The sequence below is a fragment of the Eptatretus burgeri genome, chromosome 6 (assembly GCF_056783735.1).
Source record: "Eptatretus burgeri isolate ZD-2024b chromosome 6, Ebu_testis_v1, whole genome shotgun sequence".
Lineage (NCBI taxonomy): Eukaryota > Metazoa > Chordata > Myxini > Myxiniformes > Myxinidae > Eptatretus > Eptatretus burgeri.
This window is the reverse complement of record NC_140966.1, coordinates 41303835-41326943: the sequence shown is the minus strand read 5'-3', so window position 1 is coordinate 41326943 and position 23109 is coordinate 41303835. Positions and strand designations below refer to the sequence as shown.

General features: G+C 43.9%; 1 protein-coding gene and 1 non-coding gene across 11 annotated transcripts in view; one reads left to right on the top strand and one right to left on the bottom strand.

The window, feature by feature from the left end:
• Positions 1–23109, bottom strand: part of TRMT13 (tRNA methyltransferase 13) — a 45802-nt gene that overhangs the window by 3148 nt on the left and 19545 nt on the right. For 8 of the 10 annotated variants that reach the window (XM_085884683.1, XM_085884685.1, XM_085884682.1 and 5 more), the window contains 5 exons: positions 16290–16356; positions 15996–16099; positions 15477–15644; positions 15309–15381; positions 13596–13670 (listed from right to left, as the gene is read on the bottom strand). In XM_085884683.1, coding sequence (XP_085740809.1) covers positions 13596–13670; positions 15309–15381; positions 15477–15644; positions 15996–16099; positions 16290–16356 — 487 coding nt within the window. The remainder of the gene's footprint in view (positions 1–13595; positions 13671–15308; positions 15382–15476; positions 15645–15995; positions 16100–16289; positions 16357–23109) is intronic. The other 2 variants (XM_085884679.1, XM_085884680.1) reach the window with 2 other exon arrangements.
• On the top strand, positions 9611–9774 carry LOC147024619 (U1 spliceosomal RNA). The gene has a single exon (XR_015059661.1). It is a non-coding gene; the product is annotated as a U1 spliceosomal RNA (small nuclear RNA).

The window sequence follows — 23109 nt, the reverse complement described above, 5'->3', positions numbered from 1 at the left end:
TCTGATCACCAGAACACATCTGCCACAGATTATCCTGTCTATGATCTGGAGAGGCATTCAGAACAAATGCATATTAAACTAGAAGGGCACTCGGTGGAGCGCATACCTCCGCCCGGAGCTGAATCTTCACCGAAATCAAATAAATTTGTCCTTGTCGCACACTCAACGTGTCCACCAAGTTTCATCCGAATCCATCCAAAACTTTTTGAGATACCATGCTATATATATATATATATATATATATATATATATATATATATATATATATATATATATATATATATATATATATATATATATATATATATATATATATATATATATATATATATATATATATATATATATATATATATATATATATATATATATAGTTTTTGGCCCCATCTCTCAATTCTGAAGAATCACTTTAAAATTTGAGTAGCTGGATCTGGATCTTCAGCAAAATCTAATAATTTCGTCCTTGCCACACAATCAACCTGTCCAGCAATTTTCATCCGAATCTGTCCACAACTTTTTGATATATTCTGTACACAAACAAACATAGACAGACAGGCAGGGATGAAAACATAACCTCCTTCGACCTTCAGTGAAGGAGGTAAAAAGTGCAAACTCTTCTAGCTCTGTGCAAGCTGTCGTAAGATTTGCCTTGTCAGACTGAACAAAAGATGGAACAGCTTATGCTTTTGAAGTAACTGCTGTACTATGTTTCTAAATGAGTCTCCTCACACTGCAAGCATGTACATAATTAAGCATAGAGTGTACTTTGATATGTTGTACTGCACATCAGATCCACGGGGGTGTGGGGTGGTGAGGTGAGGGTAGCATGTTAGTTGCTAAATGTAGAAAACTCCATCTTTTAGTCTCCATTTCTGGTACACCCATAAAAAGTTCACAATATTCATGCCAAATGTTCACCATTTTATGTTGGTCTGGAGCATTTGTCTGTTTGTTTGTCTGTTTGTTTGTCTGTTTGCCACACGATTATTGGCCAGTTTTCAAGCAATCGTTTTGAAATTTTTTGTGTGTGAAGGTGACTGGCCAAGGATGGCAACGCTAAATTTTGGTGAAGATCCAAATCCAGATCCGGATCTGAGAATTTTTTTAAGATTCTTCACCAGTGAGTGATCGGACAAAAATGATATATAGCACAATATCTCAAAAGGTTATGGATGCATTCACACAAAACTTGGTGGACAGGTTGGAAATGCGACGAGGAAGAAACGATTAAATTTTGGTGAAGATTCAAATCCCGATCCGGATCTGAGAATTTTTCAAGTGATTTTCACGATTGAGCGAAAGGGCCAAAAATTATATTGTTACGGATCCGGGGATCGAGTTTCGCCACAAGGTGAAGAGCTCGAGATCCTCCCGAACACCCGCTCCTGAGGCTACCGGGCACGGATAACTCCGCATGCCAACGGGTTACTAATTAACCACAAGCACCGATTGATCCCACCAATCCTGGTAGGGTTTACACTACCTCACGTGTTAACGTTTCTAGTGGATTGGCAGCATCAAGTGGGGTGGGGTGGGGGGAGGTGTCTCACACCCTCGATGCGTACTCGAGTTAGCTTACTGAAGCAGGTTCAGCCGAAAGGAGCTGCTGAGGACACACTGGCGAACAAGCAAATTGGAGGGGTAAAACTTCCTGGATAACTATGCACGGACTATGCTGGACCAATGGAGAAAAAGACGCAATGAGCTGGGTACATTGATAACACAAGCAGGTTTATTACAAGCAGGTAAGGCAAAAGGACTTGCAAATATTTACAAAGAAAGAAGAGTGCAGAATTTACCCCGTTATTAAGAACTGCACTCTTAACTTATATTAACATGACAGGCACCACCACATTCATTCCCTGAGGAAGGTGAGAGAGCAAAGAAAGATGAGAAACAGTACGAGGTGTGCGACGTCTTCAATACCTTACGCAGTCGACGGACCCACACTTCCCAATCGCTTAGGAGGGGGTGAGGCAGGGGGAAGAATGAAGAAAACTGAGGTTTCTAATGGTGCATGGTCGGAGGAGGTGCGATGAGGTAAAAGTGGATTGCGGATGAGGCGCAGAGAAGAAAATGGAAAGAGGTGCATGTCTGTGGGGTCGCTCTGAAAAGAACGGTTGTTCGGGACTTCTCCTTACTGATCGGCCTTTTGCGCCCACAGCAGACAAGACAAAAGAAGAGACAGAACGTATGAGAAGACAGCTCTTACGTGTAAGACTATTTGAATGTGTAAATATGTTATCGGCTTGGCCCTAATGAATGCGCTTTGCACGGCGCCTGAATTGCTCACCCACCCAGTGCTCTGCTCCATCTGCTCCGTCCGCCTTACATCCCGAACCAAAGAGTGAGCCAAAAGCAACAAGCGTCCGAGATTGCTCCCACAGGTGTCTTTATGGTTGTTTGGTAAGGGAAGAGCCCAAAGACGGATTAGAACGGGCGGTAGGAGTTTCCGAACGCTCTCATTAGTGCACGAATGCTTCCCCAAGTGTTGGCCCCGCACATGCGAAGACTTGGCACCAGAAATGGCCTCATTCACTCTGTGCATCACCACGTAACTCTTCTCCGAGATTAACATGGGGCAAGGGTATCTGGTGGTGCTCTCAGACAACAAACATGCACTGGGCACCAAATGAGGGACATAATTGAGCGGAGCGCTAGGGCCATCCACACGATGTTGAACAGATTCTAGTGCACACCTGCACTTCAAGCTACATGCCAAAACGTTCCAAGCATAAGCAACTGCCATGGTACGTGGCGCACATTGTTCCCCGCCACCTCCAAAGGGTAGTGGTGGGCATCCGTGGTGGTGACTGTGGTTGCGACGATCGTAGCGGTGGTGTCGTGTTGCGCTCTGGAATGGTAGTTGAGCTGTCATAGCGGTGATTGAGGCATCACAGCGGTTGTGGTGCTTAATAGCAAAGGCAAGCGAGCTTGGATTGATATAGGGATTTTTATAAAGGCATTGTGATGGTTGTAGAAATGTTGCAACGTTGTGGTCTGAGTCTGGATGAGGTCTGAGGTGAGTGTCTGTTTGATAATTGTAGTGTATGGGCATAGAGCGCTGAGGGGGCGTGGAGTAGTTGTGATAATAGTCACGTGGTTAGGCATGCATATATCTGTACGCGCCCGCTAGAGGCTCAGAGTAGTGTACATCCGGGAACGCAATAAACAGAGTTACGACTACACTCACACTCTCTCCGTGCCTCACTGCAACCCAGACATCACAGTTGGTGACGAGGATGTTTCGAATCACCGCTCATGGCGGAGTGCATGTTTTCGTCGGCAATGACTTTGAGTTGTTGCCGGAGCAATTGGATTGCGAGGCGCACACGGCACTGGGAAAATCATCGCAGCTGGCGCGGTACGAGTTCGATCACCTGACAAGGAGCCCAGGGGAGCGCATCGCGAGTTTCGCCGCGCGGGTGAAACATCGGGCTGTCGCCTGCAAATTCACGTCGAGTGAACGGCAGGCCAGGCTCAAAGATCATTTTGTTTCTGGATTGAAAGACTCGGAAATGGTTTCGGCAATACTGCGGCTGAAGTACGAGGACATTACGTTCAATTCAGCAGTCGAAACGGCATCGGCCGTCGAACAGACGCTGGGAGATGTCCAAGCCATTGCTGCCAGAGCCTCACAGGTGGTGCGGAGGTCCACGTGGCGTGGGACAACCCCGATGACCCGGGGCAAGACCTGCAACCTGTGTGAGGCCACCCCGACGACCCGGAGCAAGACCAGCAACCTATACGAGGTTTTGTACATGACGTACGCTTTTACGTCCCGGAGCAAGACCTGCAACCTGCATGAGGTAACCCCGATGATCCAGGGCGGGACCTGCAGCCAATGATGAACCTATTTTCAATTGGTCCGACGGTGACAAGACCAATGACGGTGGAGATCGAGGTGAACAAGACGCCGGTCGTTTTTCAAATTGATACCGGGGCCGCTGTATCGATCAATTGCGAGCAGACCGCTCGTAGACTCAACGGTCTCAACCTTATCAGATCTAACCTCACGCTGTACACGTACACCAGCGAAGCGACAGTTGGAATGGCAGACGTATCTGTGACCTACCGAGGTCAAAGCGCCATGCTCTCGCTGTTTGTGGTACGAGGGGAGGGGCCGGCGCTCCTGGGCCGAGACTGGCTGACTCGCTTCAGGCGAGACTGAATGGCGCCAGCCATTCAACTTGGGCGACCCGTGCCGAGCCGATTAGAGCATCAGTCGGGGGAGATTCTTCAAAAGCATCGAGATTTGTTTTGCAACGAGCTGGAACGACTTGAGGACGTGCAGGCAAAGCTTTTGAGGAGGGAGGGAGGGGTGCCTCACTTGGAGCCCGCGTGCGAGGTCCTGCTGGGGCAGGGGCCGCACGGATGCAGAGTTGGTGTCTGTTCCTTGCTTCCTGCAACTACGATATACAGTTCCGGAGCAACGGGACGCATGCCGACTGCGGCGGTCCCTCGCGCTTGCCTTGCGCGGAGGGTCCAACTTCGTCTGGATCAGCCGACCAGGTTGATGTGTTTGCACTGAGCCAGGTCCAGGGTGGGCCGGTCACCACCAAGCAGGTCACGGTGGAGTCGGCTCATGATACAGTACTCGCCCGTGTCGTTCAGGCGATTCCAACGGGGGATGGGAGCAGAGTACTCGCCCGTGTCATTCATGTGATTCCAACAGGGGATGGGAGCAGAGTACTCACCCATGTCGTTCAGGCGATTTCAACAGGGGATTGGAGCGGTCTGCCGTCGACGGTGGGATCGGCTCGTTATCCGGCGCATGCGTGTGTCGTGCAGGCGATCGTTCAACATGTGATTGCCTCGAGCGCTGTCTGCAGGGACGAGGAGGCAGCGCAGAGGAGGAGGCGAGAAGGGTTCGTCTCTATGCCTTCAGCCGTTCATCCCACAACCGAGCTATCGTTGTTCGCAAAGTTGTTGTGGTGGCCGGGGTTGGGGAGAGACATTGAACGAGTGATTAAGCATTGTGCTGCTGGGCAGGCAAATGCCGATAAGCCGCGCGTGAGCGGAATGCGTTTGATTGTGATTGATGCGTTCTCTGGGCGGCCGGAGCGTGTGGTTTTGCAGGTCTTCGACGGGCATTACTGTAACGAGGCTGTGGACGAGCATTGGTTAAAAGGCATACCCGATATGCTGGGTTCTGGTAACGGTCCGCAGTTCCTCGCAGATGTGTTTAATGAGCTTGTGCATCGCGGCGGTGTTCAACACCTTAAACGGTTTGTGAAAGTGTTGTGTCATCCTGACGTGCCGGAATCGTTTGTTAAAATGTTGTGTCATCCTGTCACGAGCGAGCAGGCAGGATAGTTTGTTGAGATGTGGAAACGTGCTTGGCATAAAGGGAAGTTTACATCTGCGCCGATGGTGCTTAATGTGTTTTCGTTACCGTGTGGAAATGTGATATGTTCAGCCACCGATGAACCTGCAAAGGTAATGGAGCCAGCAAATTGCCTGGTTCGGATTGATGACGGGGATCCGGGGCAGATTCGCTGTTCAGCGTCACCCCCACCCCTGATATCGTCAAGGCCAGACGTGCCGAGCGCCATGCAGCCCCCACCTCTGATCTCGCCAAGGCCAGACGTGCTGGCGCCCATGGGGCTAGCGGACTCGGGGTGTTTACCTGATTCAGTTCTGTTTGAGGGAGACGAGCAAGCTTGTCGGCCGGGGGAGTTTGATGGTGCAGGGGGAGGTTCGCCTTGGGTGTCACCTCGACCGAGCCAGAGGGCGTGTAAGCATGGGCCGTCTGGGGGCGCTGTCCGCCCAGGGCGGATCAAGAGACGTGGTACTTGGGGGGGATTTTGGATGATTAGTGTCCTTTTTCACCAGTTGCTTTTTGTGTACTCGTGCCAATGCTTTTGCTGAGTGCCATTTTGTCACTAGTTGCTTTTTGTGTCATAGTGTCAATGATTTTTGATTAGTATCATTTTGTCATTTTATAATTATAATTGTCTTTTTATAAGCATACATTTAGGAGGGAGGTGTGTGGTGTATGGGCATAGAGCGCTGAGGGGGCGTGGAGTAGTTGTGATAATAGTAACGTGGTTAGGCATGCATATATCTGTACGCGCCCGCTAGAGGCTCAGAGTAGTGTACATCCGAGCACGTAATAAACCAGAGTTACAACTACACTCTCGGCTCATATCTGTCTGCACCTCGGACACCACAATAATGACATGAGGTTTGAATGGGAAATGGCATGCGTACACAAATAAGCTGCCTGTTGCTGTGGTCTGAAGGCTTGTGTGAAGGAGGGGGAGCAATGTGTGCAGAAAGGCAAATTAAATACTGTAGATAGAGAACAAGAACAAAGATCTACCTGAAGCCTTCACAAGACATTTTGTCACATCAACCCATTAGACGTAAGGGAGGGCTATCGTAAACAAGTACTGATGAAATAACTGTCTCAGGACCGCTATATGTTGTGCCATTGTCTCAGGGGAAGCACCGGCTTCGCAGAACTGCATACACTTACATGCATGCATACATACATACATACATACATGGTGTTTCAGAGAGATTGAAACAACTTTGACTTCCTGCTATTTCCTTGTTTTTGACCTATAACATTTTTTTTTTCCAAGGTTTGGTGGTGTTATCATGCTATTTGTTTCCTGGGATTTCTTGCTCCGTAGCTCAACTATGCCATTGATGGTGAAGCAGAAGACAAAAGTGGTGGCTCTGTGGTATGAGACTAAATCATATGTAGACACACACACCAGAAAACGTTGTTGTGGTTGTTGATGGCATCGTTCAAGTGGAAATGGGCTTCATCACTGAACCAGATCAGGTTGATCCGGTTTGGGTACCGCTCCATCATGTCACTGACCCAATTGCACATATCAAGTCTCCTTCTCATGACATCTTAACTCAGTTTATGCCTAAAATAAATGATGTATGGGAAAAGCTTCAGTTCCTTAACGAGGATGCGCCAGACATGTTGGTTTGATGCAGAGCTCCCGGGAGCGCCGGTGGTGGGACTTCTTGGGACTGTCCACTGCAGAATCCTATATGGTGTCAATGTTGGCTTGGCTCTTGTTTACTGATGCTGGCCCACCTGTCACTGTTTCCCTTGCTCTGGTTGCGCACTGTACCCTTGTGCTCAAAATGTTTCACAATACGTTGAATGGAACAATTTGTGAGTCCATCATGTGTTCTGAGGTCGTATTCCCAGAAGAACCTCTGGCGGGTGTCTACATATGATTTAGTCTGATACCACAGAGCCACCACTTTTGTCTTCTGCCTCACTGTCAATGACATAGATGAGTAAGGGAGCTAGAAATCCCAGGGAACAAAAACCATGATAACACCAACAAACCCTGAAAAGGAAAACAGTATACGTCAAAAAACAAAGAAATAGCAGGAAATCAAAGTTGTATCAATCATTTTTGAAACAGTGTGTGTGTGTGTGTGTGTGTGTGTGTGTGTGTGTGTGTGTGTGTGTGTGTGTGTGTGTGTGTGTGTGTGTGTGTGTGTGTGTGTGTGTGTGTGTGTGTGTGTGTGTGTGTGTGTGTGTGTGTGTGTGTGTGTGTGTGTGTGTGTGTGTGTGTGTGTGTGTGAGCGCGCGCGCAATGGGGGTCGTTCTGACCTGAACCCCAAACACAGAATCATCAAGTGAGCAGTCAGTCAAGGCTTAACTTCAGCACACAATTTTGTTTATTGGGGTGTGTGTATATGTGTATGTGTGTGTGTGTGTGTTTGTGTGTGTTTTTTTCGTTACATGGCCAAAAGTATGTGGACACCTGCTCGTCCAACATCTCATTCTAAAATCATGGGCATTAATGTGGAGTTGGACCCCCTTTGCTACGATAACAACCTCCACTCTTCTGGGAAGGCTTTCCACTAGATGTTGGAACATTGCTGCAGGGATTCGCTTCCATTCAGCCACAAGAGCATTCGTGAGGTCAGGCACTGATGTTTGGCGATTAGGTCTGGGTTGCAGTCGGCATTCAAATTCATCCACACTGATCTTGACAAACAATTTCTGTATGGACTTCACTTTGTGCACAGGGGAAACAGTCGTGCTGAAACAAGATAGGGCCTTCCCCAAACTGTTGCCACAAAGTTGGAAGCACAGAATCGTCTAGAATGTCATTGCATGCTGTGGCATTGAGATTTCCCTTCACTGGAACTTAGGGGCCGAGCCCGAACCATGAAAAACAGCTCCACAGCATTATTCCTCCTCCAACAAACTTTACAGTTGGCACAATGCATTCGGGCAGGTAGCGTTATCCTGGCATCCGCCAAACCCAGATTCGTCCGTCGGACTGCCAGATCGTGAAGCGCGTGATTCGTCACTTCAGGGAACGCATTTCCACTGCTCTACAGTCCAACGGCGGTTCGCTTTACACCACTCTAGCTGACGCTTGGCATTGCGCATGGTGATCTTAAGGCTTGTGTGCGGCTGCTCGGCCATGGAAACCCATTTCAGGAAACTTTCAATGAACAGTGCTTGTGCTGACGTTGCGTCCAGAATCAGTTTGGAACTTGGTAGTGAGTGTTGCAACCAACGACAGATGTTTTTTCCAAGAGATGGGGACAAAAACCATATACAGCATGGCCAAATATTTTAAAAAGTTGTGGACAAGTTATGACAAGACTTGATGAGTTGGGTTGGTGACAAGTCTTTTTCCCTAAATGTTGATAAAAAAAATTTGTCTTGGTCTGGAGCGGTGTGACCTGGGCTGATAACAGCGAACCTTTGCCTCAAAATGTACGTAGTGGCTTCTCGCCTCGAGGACACGTATGCAGTCTGGGTTGGTAGCCCCCACCACTCTCCCATGAAAGTATAAAATGCTTTGAAATGTAAAATTGTTGGAGTGCAAGCACGTGAGGATGTATAGCAAGCATCTCAGTGGCTTGTACTCCTTGGAACTGACCAAGTACCAAGTTAGAACAAAGCTCTCTGATGTAATGTGGAAGTGAATTGACTCGGGTTGGTTTAACTGTTAACTAAAAGTAAGAATAAATGAAAAAGAACCAAATAATATTGCAACAAATGGGGATTCTGAAGTTCATCGTACGAGGGTGAGAAGTGTATGGTGAATAATTAGAAAATAAATTGTTTCACAAAGAAAGGACTTGTGTGGACATCGGTTATCAGTGTCGATAGGGTTTTATGCAGGATTTTATAACCAAATCGGACAAACGTTGAACTCTGCCTGAAGTTAAATAGGATTCCACAATCAACCAGGAAGAATCCTTCAACGATCACAACGGGGTGGGTGAAAAATCCACAACAGTTGGTGCCTAAGACTCGGATTCGAACCGACATTGGTGCGGTGCTCGTGAATGGAGGTGCTTAATCTGCCGGAGGCAGTGCCTGGAGGAACGACAAGTGCTTGAGCGAAGGTAAGGGAGAGGCGTTCCTCAAGGGTGGGCTGTCTCAGCAGGTAACGCATTTCGAACAAAGAAAAGTTAATTGTCAGATAATTTTATTGATAGAAAGAAGAGGTAGCAGAGAGAGTCCGTTTAAAAGTAAACGATAAGTACTGTAATTGTTTTAGAAAAGTGCTGGAGAAGAAAAGGAGTCAGATGAAATGAGCATGGCGAAGTGACATGCCACAGACCGCGCAGAGGACGCGTGAGATATATGTTTGCATTGATACTTACCTGATAGGAGAGATACCGTGATCAGTTAGTTAAGGCGGTATTCTCAGGGCGAAGCCTACCCATTGCACTACAGGAGGGAGGTTGAGCCTTGCGATTTCCCCAAATGTGGGAAAGTCGACCGTGAAATTTGTAGAATGCAGGAGACGATTGACCGGCTGGGTGTGTGGCTGGTGATTCGCATTGAGATGCATGTGTTGCTGAGAGTAAAAAAATGAAACTTGTGCGAGTCCAATATTCACTGCAATGAAACGTGTTCTGTTGGGATTTTGACGATATTTTTAACAACTAAAGAAACTTCAGGCAGAGAGTCAAAATAAAACAGCCTGGCTGTTTGTGGTTTGGTGCTGATAACGCGAAGGTCGCGAGATGCGACTGTGCAGCTCGCCCCCTCCACTGGATCTGCGGGGGGTGGCATGTCTCTCCACCGAGTCTGTGTTTGTCTTAGCTTTAGCTGTGACATTCGATTAATATGCAGATTCAAGAGGGTGGGGCTATTATGTCGAAGTGCGCATGCCATTTGCAATGAAGGGAAAGACGTTTCCGAGGTTCGATTTGATTGTACTTTGAAATGTTATAGAGATTGATTTGGAAATAGATAGAAATAGAGGGGAAAATAGATAGAAACGATTGATTTGGAGGATATTTTATGGGGTTTTTGCGGGTGTTGAAGCCATGACAGAGTAATGCTAAACTGTGGGTTTTGCCTGTCTTAGAGTTTTTCTTTTCTTCCCACCGGATGTGGAGAGAACTTCCTGTTCCTTGTTGCTTGGTGTTTGTGGCGCACCCTCTCTACTGAATCTGTTTAAAGTGAAGTCCATTTCGGGAAAAAGTGTTGAAGTTTTATTTAAAAGCCATAGGGATTTTGGATAAATAGAAATAACAATTGTGAATGTTTCGAAGATTCGGGAGGTGAGCTCTCGCTGGCATTGTGATGATTTGTAATTACTCAACCCGGCAGGTTTGAGTGCTGGGCAAGCTGTGTGGACGTGTCAGAAATGTTTCGAAGATTTTGATCTGAGTTGTAACCATTGTACTTAAAAGATGTGATTTAAATGTAGAAACGTGATTTTGAATGATTTTAAAAATGATTTGATGATGTTTAGCACGTGGGGAAATTCACAGATAATTGATGATGCCCTCGAATGGACGTTGAAATAGGCGTATTGTTTTATTCGTCTGTAAATGTTGAGGTTGCCTGAACTTGTGCTGGGAAGGCAATGGCAAACAACCCCGTGTAACCCTTTGATCGATTCAGTCAAGGTAAATTCATGATTTAATTGGATAGACGCTGAAGATTATATTTTTGATTTATTGATTTTAAAAGAAATTTTTATTGTGACTGTTAAAATAATAATAAAAGACCATAAAGCTGTTTAAGCAAGATTTGACAAATGATTTGACAATTTTTGTTCAACTGTTTAAACTGTATTTAATTCTTTTGAGAAAGGAAATGGATTAGTAATTGAGAAGGTCAGAGTAAGTGATAGATGGTTTGTGTATGTGAGTTGGAAAATAGCAGGAAATTGCTGTTTTGGTGAGAGAGAAGTGGATAGATAGAAAATGTCAGAGATTAAAAAAAAATGTCAATGGAATTCAGTGCTGAGATAGAGATTGGTTAAACATTATTTTTGGGATATTTTAGTTCCATTTCAACATGAAAGAAACTGGATGCTTACCAGGTTAATGTAAAACAACGTTAGCATTTGGGTGTTGTTTAAACTGTTTGGGAAAATTTTGTAACAATGTTATCAAAGTTCTTGTTTCAAAATGGACGCTCTGCAGCTTGGCAACTCGATGCCAGGATGGCCGAGCAGAGTGGAACTCTCAAATTGGGGGTTGTGCGGTAACTGTGTTAGTAACTTTCAGACTAAGCTCATTAAAAAACCTTGTTAATCTGTTAATTGAGGATAGGGAAAAGTTACTGAGAATTAAATCAAGATAATAAAATGGCAGTTGCTCTGGAACTATTTGTGAATGAAACTGGAAATTGTTTAGCAGATATGAATGTTAAAATGGTAACTGTGCAAAATCAAATTGCTTTGGATTCGGTTCTTGAAAGAAATAGCAAATGAAATGAATGTTTTGAGTACACATGCAACTGAGATTTCTGTAAACTGTATTTGAATTGTCATTTACGGAAATAACAAGGAAAGGGATAAAATATTGATATGACATATAATGCAAGTTGAATGCTTTGAAAGAACCTTTGTCAGTCTTGTGGAAATACATGAGCGCATGATGTTTACTGACATGTTTAATCGATGTTAACTTTGATTTTGTTTGTTTTGGAGTGTTGAACGCAGTTAAACCATGCAATGTACGATTTCGTCTAAAATGAAGCTTGGAAAGAACTTCCACCGAAAGATTGGATGATGAGAGAACCCAGATTTGGGTGATTGGGCATTCAACACGTGATCATGAAACTATACCCCTTCCTGAGGAGATAAGATGGAGCAATGTGGGGAAAAAGAAAGAAAAAACCCACTGAGGAGAAGGTTGAGCAAAGTCTTAAGGTTGGTGTTGTGTGGTGCCTGCATGGAGGAATGTTCTCAGGTACACTCTCGATTGCCGCTCTGCAAATACATCGTGAACTTGCTGTGGTTGCTTCAATGTACGACAGGCCTGGAGTTCCACACTGCGATTCCTCTGCAACATGTGTTCAATAGTGCGGGTGGGGGCTCGTGCTGCAAAGCAACTGCATCTAACGTGCACAGCTCGCTTGGTGAAATCAGGCCTGATTGCACGGACTGCTGCCGCGAGGCCCCAGGCTCTGTTGGGCTGGATCTCTGTTCACCTCTCGAGTCCTTTTCGTCTCCTTCAACCCAGTGTCAGGCCCAAGCTCGTACTTACCAACATCTATTTTCTCCTCAGCTCAAGGAGTGCTCCGATTGTGTTTCCCGTTGGGTGCTGCTCTATCCACACCCTGACCTGTTTATCTTCTGACTTTGGGTAGCATGTTTTCAATGTGACACATGCTGATGAACAGGCCATAAATTAAATGGAAACTCACTCATTTTCTGATATGAGCACTCGCTGCCATTGTTGATTGAACTTGAGTAATGGAAATCTTTTCTCTTTCAGGAACGTGACATGGTAATCATGTGAAAGAAAAATTATTCAAATTTTCCTTAAAAAAAAAAAAAACGGGGGAGTGTGGGGGAAAAATTCTATTAATGTATTCTAAATTGTAACAAATGGGGTTTTGGAAATTTAGAAGTTTATGCTACAAGTCGAATTGGCTGTCCCTTTGGCGAAAGACTAAAGTGATAAAACTGTCTCAAAGGTAAAAGACATGTTCAGGGTCTGAAAGGTAAAAGTGGTCTTAAAGGTGGTGTTGAATCTCTGTACTGTGTATTTTTTTTCTGTCGTCCAATGCTCACAAACAATACATTATTAATCAACACCGGAATATAACCTGACAAGAGAGCACTTTCGTTATATATATATATATATATATATATATATATATATATATATATATATATATATATATATATATATATATATATATATATATATATATATATCAAACAAGAACAACAGGAGACAACTGGACAGTATATGGCATTCAAATTGCCACACAAATTGTCAATGAACCTTAAAAAAATTGGTTTTAAAAACGATTATGATGAGTTATAATAATAATGAGGCAATGCTAACTCAGAGGCTTCACCCTCAGTTTTTATTCACACAAAATGGATGTTCTACTGCTCTTTGGAAAGAATAAATGAACTGTTGTTGAGATAATGCAGATTGGTAAATGTGACTTCACCAACTCAAAAAAAGACTGCTCCAGAAAAAAAAGGGCTTGGTCTGATGTGTCAACCATTTGGTCTTTATCAAAGTTACTCCATGTTGCTGTTACTAATACAGTTACTCCATGTTAATATGTTACTCCAAACAAAACACAACACTTGAACTTTGTTTATTGTGGGTGACACATTTTCAACAACATCTCGGAATGCACTTTGTTTTACCTGTTGCAGAGCCGCACAAATGCTTCCCAATCCCAACAACAGGAAAACCTTCATGACAGATCTTTGGAACTTTCCCTGAAGAATGAGATGGTATGAGGGGCAAAGACAAAGGGAGAACAATGAAGAGAGGATTCACAATAGGGAGCGTTTTGGCGGGGGTCTTGGAAAGCTGCTGGTGGGGGGGGGGGTCTGTCTGGGAGCGCTGCTGGCGGGGGTATGTCTGGGAGTGCTGCTGGCGGGGGTCTGGGAGCGCCGCTGTAGGGGGTAAAGGAGTGTGCTGTAGGGGGTAAGGGAGCGTGCTGTAGGGGGTAAGGGAGCGCGCTGTAAGGGGTTAGGGAGCGTGCTGTAGGGCATGGGGAGTTTGGGTATGCTCGCAGGGGGTTGGGTGGAGAGAAAATATGTTGCATCTGTGGCCATGTTGGGGATAACCATCATGCCTCTGCATTCACTATAAATCAGATTCTGTTTTAGAATGCCGAGATCACCAATACGGATGCCCACATCACATCCCGATTGGAGGGAGGGGCATTTAAATGCAAAAAGAAAAGCAGCACTGCAAAAACGTGCTTTGCCAAGCAATGTTTCTTGGTGAGAAGGCTAGGAATAATGAAGGGAATGGAAGAAAATGACAGAGGAGTTTGGAAGGTGGTGGAAGCAGCTGCAAAATAAATAGACAGGAAGAGAAGAGAGGAATGAGGGAATGAGGAAGGTAGAGAGGGAAAGGAACTATTTTAATTAATGTTGGCCAGTGGGTAATGAAGAAGGTGAAGAGTGAAGGTGCACAATTTTTGAAATATTTCAAAATATTTTTTGTTGGGTATGTGATTAGGTGGATGATTGAGGGAGGAAAACATGGTAGTTCAAGAAGGAGAGCGTAATAATAAAAGGAGTTGAATTGGTTAACAACTGAGGCCGATGGTCTACATATATGTGGTTACAGTGTACAGCTCCCACACACCCAAAATCGAGAGAAAAAGCACAAAATAAGCACATGACAAGACACCCAAACAGACAGCTGACTTGGAGCAAATATTAGTTCATTGAAAATGTGCTTGCCTTCAAATTGTCTGTTGTTGGTTTCAGTTCCCAGCAGTAGCAATTCCAACTACAAACATGTAGTTTTAGTGCAGCGCTTTATACTTTTTAGCAGTTGACACTGAATGCTGGATCTTGTAATCCTTAAGCGAGCTATTTCACTCATGTAAAGCACAAGATCCGTTGGCCTCTGTGCCAAGTAGAGGCCTTGACACCACCAGCATGGCCAAATAAGCCCTTCCAAAAGGATAAGCAAAGGGGATGTGGACTTGCCATTCACAATTTTGTTGAACAGGATCATCCTGTTTTGTTACATCTTGGTGAAGCCAACAATAAATGCAGATTAAATATTTTCACCTTTTCATCTCTCAAAGTTGTACTATTGCCACCAAACGATGCGTACAGCAATTCATCATTACAGAATTCAATTGCGCTTTCAAAAGGCAACAGCAAAGAGCTTAAAACATGGAAGTTTCATCATCTGGTGATAATGAATGGCTCTCAAACGGAAGCATTGTTTAAAATGGAAATGCTACAGATGCACTTCTGGTATGCGATGATTGCATCACCATTTTGAGACTTTAAAATGGTGTTTCTCATCAGTCCTAGCATTAAGGTGCAGATTGGAAAAATCATGTGATTGCCTTGGTTAATGGATGCAAGCTTGAGACTACTTACTAAGGTCCAGGTGCTGAATGTCGATTTTAAGCCGTTCAAACTCCCCAGCTCCCTGCTTGTGTTTGCCATCCACCTAGTGAAATAAAAAAGTAAAAAGGTCTGATTTGTCACATTACAAGCAAATGTTATTTAACCAATCAAAAGTTAGAAATATAACCACGTTCAGACCTTGAATCGGGCAGTGGAGCGGTCAATAAGCAAGAAATGAGCACGCTTATTGGCGGGCAATGCCCGCTGCACCCAGTGCGCAAGGTGCCCACGTCCAGCACCAAACTCGACAAAGCAGTGACCTGGACGCAACAATGCCAAATGCTCTAGATTCCCTAAAATGGATGCCTGCAACATGCCACAAACAAGTACGTAGGTCATCAGCTGACCTTGTTTCAAGTTGCCTTGCAATAATCTTAGAAAACGGACTTTTCCGATAATGTGAACTGCCTTTCCAATTGATATGCTCATTTTAAAAAGTGGGTTTTTTGATTGGTTTGACTGTAGGTGAGCCTCATTAATGATTGGTTGCTTTGTGAAATAAAGATGTCTTTTCATCGGCTAGCCTGTAATACAAAACTAGTTTTTTAATTGCTTTGTCTATGATCTCAGACAGCTTTGCCAAATATGCACATCATGCATTTCGTTTCAAATTGCTCTCGTGATTGGTTCTTTATCGAACATTGGACAACAGCACACCTGTTGCTGCAGGTGTTTCCAGGCTGGCCCACTACCAGCCTGTTTCAAAGGTTCTCGCAGCGATTCATGCAACAAGATGCAGTGTGGAATTTCACCAGCCAGATCTATCAGGTACAACAATCAGTTTGCAAGCAAGCGCCAAGAGCGACCAATCAGAAACCAGGCACGAAGTGGCCATTAAAAATTTTTTTTGATGTAATATAACATATGATGTTAACAATGCTTCCAATATGAGGCAATTATTATAAATTAGATGATCACTTTATTTGGTAGTGAGTACGGAACAGCAGCTACCTTCACTGAACCTTTCAATCTTCGCTATCAGGCCAGCAACCTCCTCAGTATGCAAAGGCAAAGTATCCTGCAGCAAAATAAAATCCCACACCCAAGTCACAATCGGAACTGTGATGAACAAGGTGACACAACAGATTGTGCAATTCTATTTTTGCAAAAGCACACATAGATACAGCTTAAAACTAATTAAAGTACACGTCAATCTCCCTTTAACTAGCGCCAAACAGCAAAGGTTGCATTTGCAACGTTGTAGGAGTTTATGTAACTCTTGGGAATTGTTATCGAGGTAACAAGCACACAATTCCCGACAGCTTCTTGAACTTTTGCATCGATGTTAAGGAAAAATAAAACTCTGCAAAGATAAGTCGAGAAGGAAAACAAACATCGGAGCAAGGCAATGTTGATCATTTTCATATTCTGTGCAATATGAAACTTTTTACCTTTTGTGCCTGCCTAAGGATTTTCAACAGTCTCTTTGCACAATACAAATTTTAATTTGAAATTTGCCATAATTCTGATAGTGCAAACATTTTAAAATCACTTAACACAGCAAGAAGATGTTATTTATGAAGCCTCTGTAATGGGCTTATAACCACAAACTGAGGTTGGTGCAGAAAACAAAATGTAACTCGAGCGAAGTCGATGGCGCACCATCACAAATCCCCATCCACGCTTCCCACCAAAAGCGAGTTTGAAAGATGGCAAAACGTTCGACCAGGAATGACCCAATATCAAATTTTGAATTGGAGTTTTTTTAATATATATTCCGTGGAGAGAGGGGAGAGCAGGACTCTTTTTCAGAGGAGAAAGCAGTCAATCAAGCTGTGGATGGAAACCTTGGAAAGTGCCCACCCCCTGAGGAATGAACCAGGGATCAAATCCAAAAAATCGTTACATATTTCATGCACTCCCCAATATTGATAACATAATAAGAAGTTTCATTATAATTGGATATTATCATTGAATTGCACAAAGAATGTGGTCGTAGTTGAATTTTGGTGTTTGACCTTGTGACCCCCACCACAGGGGCCCTTTGGGCAGAGCCAAAAATGATTCTGCTCTTACACATTCTTGCCACGTGGTGATAATAACTACCAAGTTTGGTGAATTTCTGCATAACTGCTTAGAAGGACATAACGTGATGGGCAGACAGAAAGATGGACAGACGGATGGACAAATGGAAACAGACAGACAGACACAGAAAGAAAGAAAGACAGACGGAGCAGAATATAATGTTGCACTTTTTTTTCTTTCTTTTTTAAAGCATGGGGATAATAAGTAAAAGACCAGAAACTATTTTATGAGGAGAAAACTGTGGTTATTACACATGCATATTTTATTATCCCCACGCTTTTCGAAAAAAACAACAAGGGACAACTGTAATCAGTTAAGTCCATCCGTCCATCACGATATCTCCTTCTAAACGGTCAGACAGAAATTCATGAAGCAGCACGAAGGAGCGAGAGCAGTATCATTTTTGGCTCTGCCCCCTGAGGCAGGGTCAAAAGGTTAAATTCCAAAAAATGCAATTACGGGCACATTTTAAAACATTTTTTAATGAAACTACATGCAAACAACATTGGGGGACACGTGAAATATGAAACGATTTTATGGATTTCACCCATGCTTCATTCCCCAGCTTTAGACCGAGGTTCACAGGGCTTAAAACAGGAAGAAATTTTTTTTAACTCAAAATTTGATATTGGGTCATTCCTGGTGGAACTTTTTGCCATCTTTCAACTTTGCTTTAGGTGGGAAGTTTGGGGATTTGTGATGGTGCGCCATCAATCTCGCTCTCGTCATTATTATGGCTCTTGGAGGGATGCATTCAGTGTTTAATCCTGGTGTCTGTTGTATCCAGCTTTTTGGTTTAAAAAAAAACCAAAAAAAAAAACCACGTTTGTTTTCATTTTGAGCAAGAATTTCAAGTGCTACCAATTGGCCAATATATATTACGAGTTGGCCATACCGAGATATCCCAGGGAACCATCAGCGATCTTCAATCGCAGCCCTTTAATTTTATAGGTAATTTATTTCGTCTGTTGGTTATTACTAGTGTGTGTTTGCATTGTCACTTGAGTGAGCAAAGAATGAAGAGCTATGGATAAAATCAACAGGACGTTTATTGAGGTGTGCTAAATGCCATGGGAAGCAATAAGCTGAGGGTACAGACATTAACCCTTCGTCAAAGCAAGGATGACAATCCTAGGCTTGCTCATGAAAGCTCGTGTTGTTCTGTGTAGGCAGACAGGTCGAACAATGAATGGAATAAGCGTAATGCAGATCAAGGTATGCTAACCGCCGTGGGAAGCAAGGAGAAGCTGATGCTATGTCGAAGCAAAAGAGGGGGATGGGATTGGGGCAAGGATTGACATAGGGTGGGAGTGAATCAGAGGTGTGTCAAAATGGTGTCAGGGTGCACATGGGTAAGGAATGATTAGAGGGAAGGTCAAGGTTCAGAGAGAAAGGGTCAAATTCAGAGGTTAAAGTCAAGTTGACTGGGAGAAAAGAGGGACTAATAAGAAAAACAAACAAGAAGCGAAAAAAAAAACAACTTGATCAATAAACTAAAACATCTTTTTAAAGTAAGAAAAAAGATTCTAATTATAAAAAAAAAAGGAAATAGAGATATGAGGAAAAGGGACAAGGGGGTAGATAAGTGGAAGGAGGGCAAGAGGGGAAGAGGGGAAAAGTGAAGAGGACAGAGAAGCCAAAAAGGAGATCATGTACAATAGATACAACAAAAGGAAAGGAGGGGGGGGGAACACAGAGCAAAAGGATTGAAGAGTTGTAAGAGATGGGAGGCCAAAATGAATGAAAAGCACTTATTGATCCCGTGTGGAGCCAACGTGCCAATCCTGTTGTTAAGGCTTTGCCTTTTTACACTTGCGACTGTCCGTAGTGTTGACATGGAAAAAGATCCTGGAGACTGTCATGTGGCTGAACAAATGTCTGAGAAGATTGAAGTGTCAAGCAACCAGCTTGGAGAGATCTGCAGTGTTGGTCCCTATAATCGAGCAAGTGTTCACACAAAGTGAATGCCCAGTTTCACCAAAGTACTCGTATATATCTTATTGCAGAGAATGAATGTGATTCCGTAGATCATATCTGCAGAGGCATCGTCAAAGTGGTATGTGATTTGAATACTTTTGGGGGGGGGGTACTGAGATTGAAGTGGTTGTCTAGATGAAAAGGCAGGTGTTACAGTGATTTCAAAAATCCTTAACATTTATAGTGGGAGATCAGAGGGTAATGGTCCTCCAATGAGAGAATTTCGCAAGTTTGTGTCCACATTTCTGTTTTTTATGGCATATTGAGACTCATGGAAGAGCTACAGCAAAATGGAAGGAAGGGACCATAATGGAAAAGGGAAACACCAACAGCAGCGAAGAGCCGAGAGTGAGATCAAGGGGATGGGGAGGACACACGGGGGTAAACAAGCTGCACACAAGCTGACTGAAACAAAAAGAATAGGAAAGGGAATGTGGGGATGAAACGGAAAAGGAAAAAACCAATCGACAGCGAACAAAGAAAAGGAAGGACCAAGGAAGGACATTGCATGGCATCGAAAGAAATATCCTGGCTGATGGTAAGGCTCAAAAATGTGTGACTTAATCTCTTCAAGTGATTTATTGAGGAAGTAGATGGGAGGGTTTGCCAAACGGTCCTTTCAGAAAGGCAGGGTGAGTGTGTGGGATTTGTCAGTGTTGAAAGACATATTCCAAGTGTTGGAACAGCTCCTGATTATACCAAGATCTGCAGAAAGGGAAGAGGATGCCGTCTCCCTGCCTGAAGGATGAGAAATGATATAAGAAATGATACAAGAGAGTGGAATCATCAGCAAAGAGATAGAAAGGGTTTTTGAGAGAATCAGAAAGATCATTGATAAAAACAGGGAACAAGACTAGGCCTAGAACACTGCCTTGGGACACTCCAGCCTTGACAGGGAGAGGAGATGATAGGATCCTGTTAAGAGCTACACAATGACTATGGGAATAGAGGAAGCCAATGAGCCATGAGAGGAGGTGGCCTTCGATGCCGTAAGCCGAGAGATTAGAGATCCAGGCAGGTGCCAGACTACCAAATGCTCAAAATATGTCCAGAGAGACAGCCCTGATCTCATTTTTGAGATTGGGGGCTTCCATCAGTTGCTGGAAGAGAAGAAACTGCATGTCCAAGGTAGAGTGATCTGGTCTGAAACTGAACTATTGATCTGAGATCAGGCTGTTGGAGAAAAGGAAGGATTTGATGTCAACTGCAATGATAGATTATACGACCTTGCTTATCATAGGAAGCAAGCTAATGAGCCTGTAGTTAAGAGGATCCGTTTTTGCACCATGTTTGTGCATTGCAGTGAATTTGGCTAACTTCAATGGCAGATGTAAACTGACCCAGAAAGAATGATCGAGTGAACAGAGCAGAAAGAGGATTAAAAAGAGCTATAGAGGAGGTTTTTAGAGCATGTGCACTGATGCCACCTGGGCCTGTCACACAATCAGAGTTGAGGTTTGCCAGAAAACTCTCCACTTTCTCAAATGGGAAAGTGAGTATCCATGCGCAGTTGGGTATGACAGGGTATGGTAGGTGTAGAGAGTGAGGGTTTGGGTACACAAGATATGAAAGCATAGACAGAATCGAGGCATTCGGCATTCGCAGAAGCAGGGTCAGCTGTGGTGCCATTTGAAGTGAGGGAAGAGATGGATGGGGAGCATTCTCCAGACACGGATTTAACAAGGTGCCACCAGGTATTTGAAGGAGGAGACAGGTTTGAGAGTTCAGCCTTGAAGTTGGTCAGGTGTTGTTTTCTGGCTTTCCTGAGAGCAGACACACACTCGTTCTGGGATTTGTGGAATGATCTGAGGTTGCCTTCGGTCGGATTTGCCTTCCATGAATGGAAGGCTCGTTGTTTGAAGGCATCTGCCTCACCACAGGATTCTGTGCAGCAGCGGTGAGAGGATAGGTATGATAACTGCAGACAAGATGGCAAACAAAAACCATCTATACATCAGGGAAAGCAAGCTTGTGTGGAAGGATTCCCAGGCAGTATTAATATCAGGAGAGGAAGGAAATGGAAAGGAAATGAGAGGTGGTTGTGTTAAAATGGAGACATTTTCAAGGTCGTTCTGTAAAAGCTTCGAATCATTCTGGATGATCATGCTGCTGACTTGAAGGTTGATGGGATGGTATGTCAATGTGAATGGGATCCTTTCAGTGTTGTGTGTGTGCTCCAGTGTACAAAATATATTATTTTTTTGTCAATTTGTGCTTGTGTTTGGGAGATAAATGTTAAATAAGGGCAGCATGACACAAGGTAAATGAGCATGTGGAACTGCAGTTTTATAATCCCATGCATATGCACAAGTCTGATTATTCTCCTCCTTCATGTAATCATCAAATATCCAGCCATACAGGTTCCAGCCCCTGAATGAAGAACTACAGGAGGAAGGGCACCCTTTGCCTTCATTTCTTGCAATTATGAAAGGCCAATGACATAGTGTGGGTGAGTAGGAAGAGGTGCATTTCCTTTCATTATTATTCATGGCAGGGAATAACCATACCAGAATATTCAGTTGAATAATCAGACTTGTGCAGATAATTTTGTGTCTGATTTATGGAAGTCCTTCATTCCATGATAGCAATATAAACTAGACAGAATTCAACATCACAACATCGACCAATCCGCCCACAATAAGTGTTTCCTTTCTCTAATTTTGACCTAAAACTTCAAGACTATTTGACCTCAATATCTAATCTGTACATTATGTTTCATGGTACATGTAAATAGTTTAGTTCAAATACCATAGTCAATGGTTTCACATTAACAGGAGAATTAATGTGACCTCTGACCGTTGACCTTTTAGTAACAAATAATATATCATGGCTATACGCACTAACGGAGGTTTATACATACTTGTACAAAATTTGATTAAAATCTCTTGAGCTGTTCTCAAGTATCACGTTTTTACCTGAAATTACCTCTGACCTCTTGTTGCCAAAATCGAATCGGTTCATCTTTGCATCATAATATATATACTTTTACCAAGTTTGGTCAAAATCCCATCACTAGTTCACAGGTTAGTGAAGTAATAGAACAGGACCAACCAGGACCTCGAACCTTTGACCTCTTTACCCCAGTCTTACCGGTTCAATTTTACATCATTATACATACTTGAACCAAGTTTGACTGAGATCCCTTCAGCCGTTCTTAAGTTATCGAAGTAACTAAAAATATTATCATGGACACATGGATGGATGGAAGGATGGACAACTCGAAAACATAATGCGTCCGGCGACCTCATCTCGGAGGAATAAAACTAGTAAGATTGATGAAGAGTCAGATATCTACTGTATGAATGTGGAATCGCTGTGTTCACTTTCCGCCAGTACACCAGGGGCCTCCATCTGGCCAACCCCCAGGCAGATGCCTTGCCCATTGCCATCTCTTCGGGATAGGACATTCCAAGCACCCACCTGAAAGGACCACTTCAGGTTAACCCAAGGAGGCCGTCGTCTGGTGGACGATGCCTCAGCACCACCCCGCCACACATTACAGTGTTTTGCGGAATGAAGTGTTTTGTGGTGGCTGGAGTGCAAATCCTGCCACCTACCTTCCAGGGAAGGTAAGCAATTGCAGGAGGAGAGGATATCCGCAGATGGAGTTGGCACCAGATATGGATGGGTGTTGGCTCACAAGGAGCTCCTCCATACATTGGCAGGTTTTGTATTTAATCCTGCTGGGTGTCCATGTCGATACACCCTCCACACCAGGGGGACCTGGTGGGGGGCAGCTGATTTATTCACCAACACTAGATCATGAACA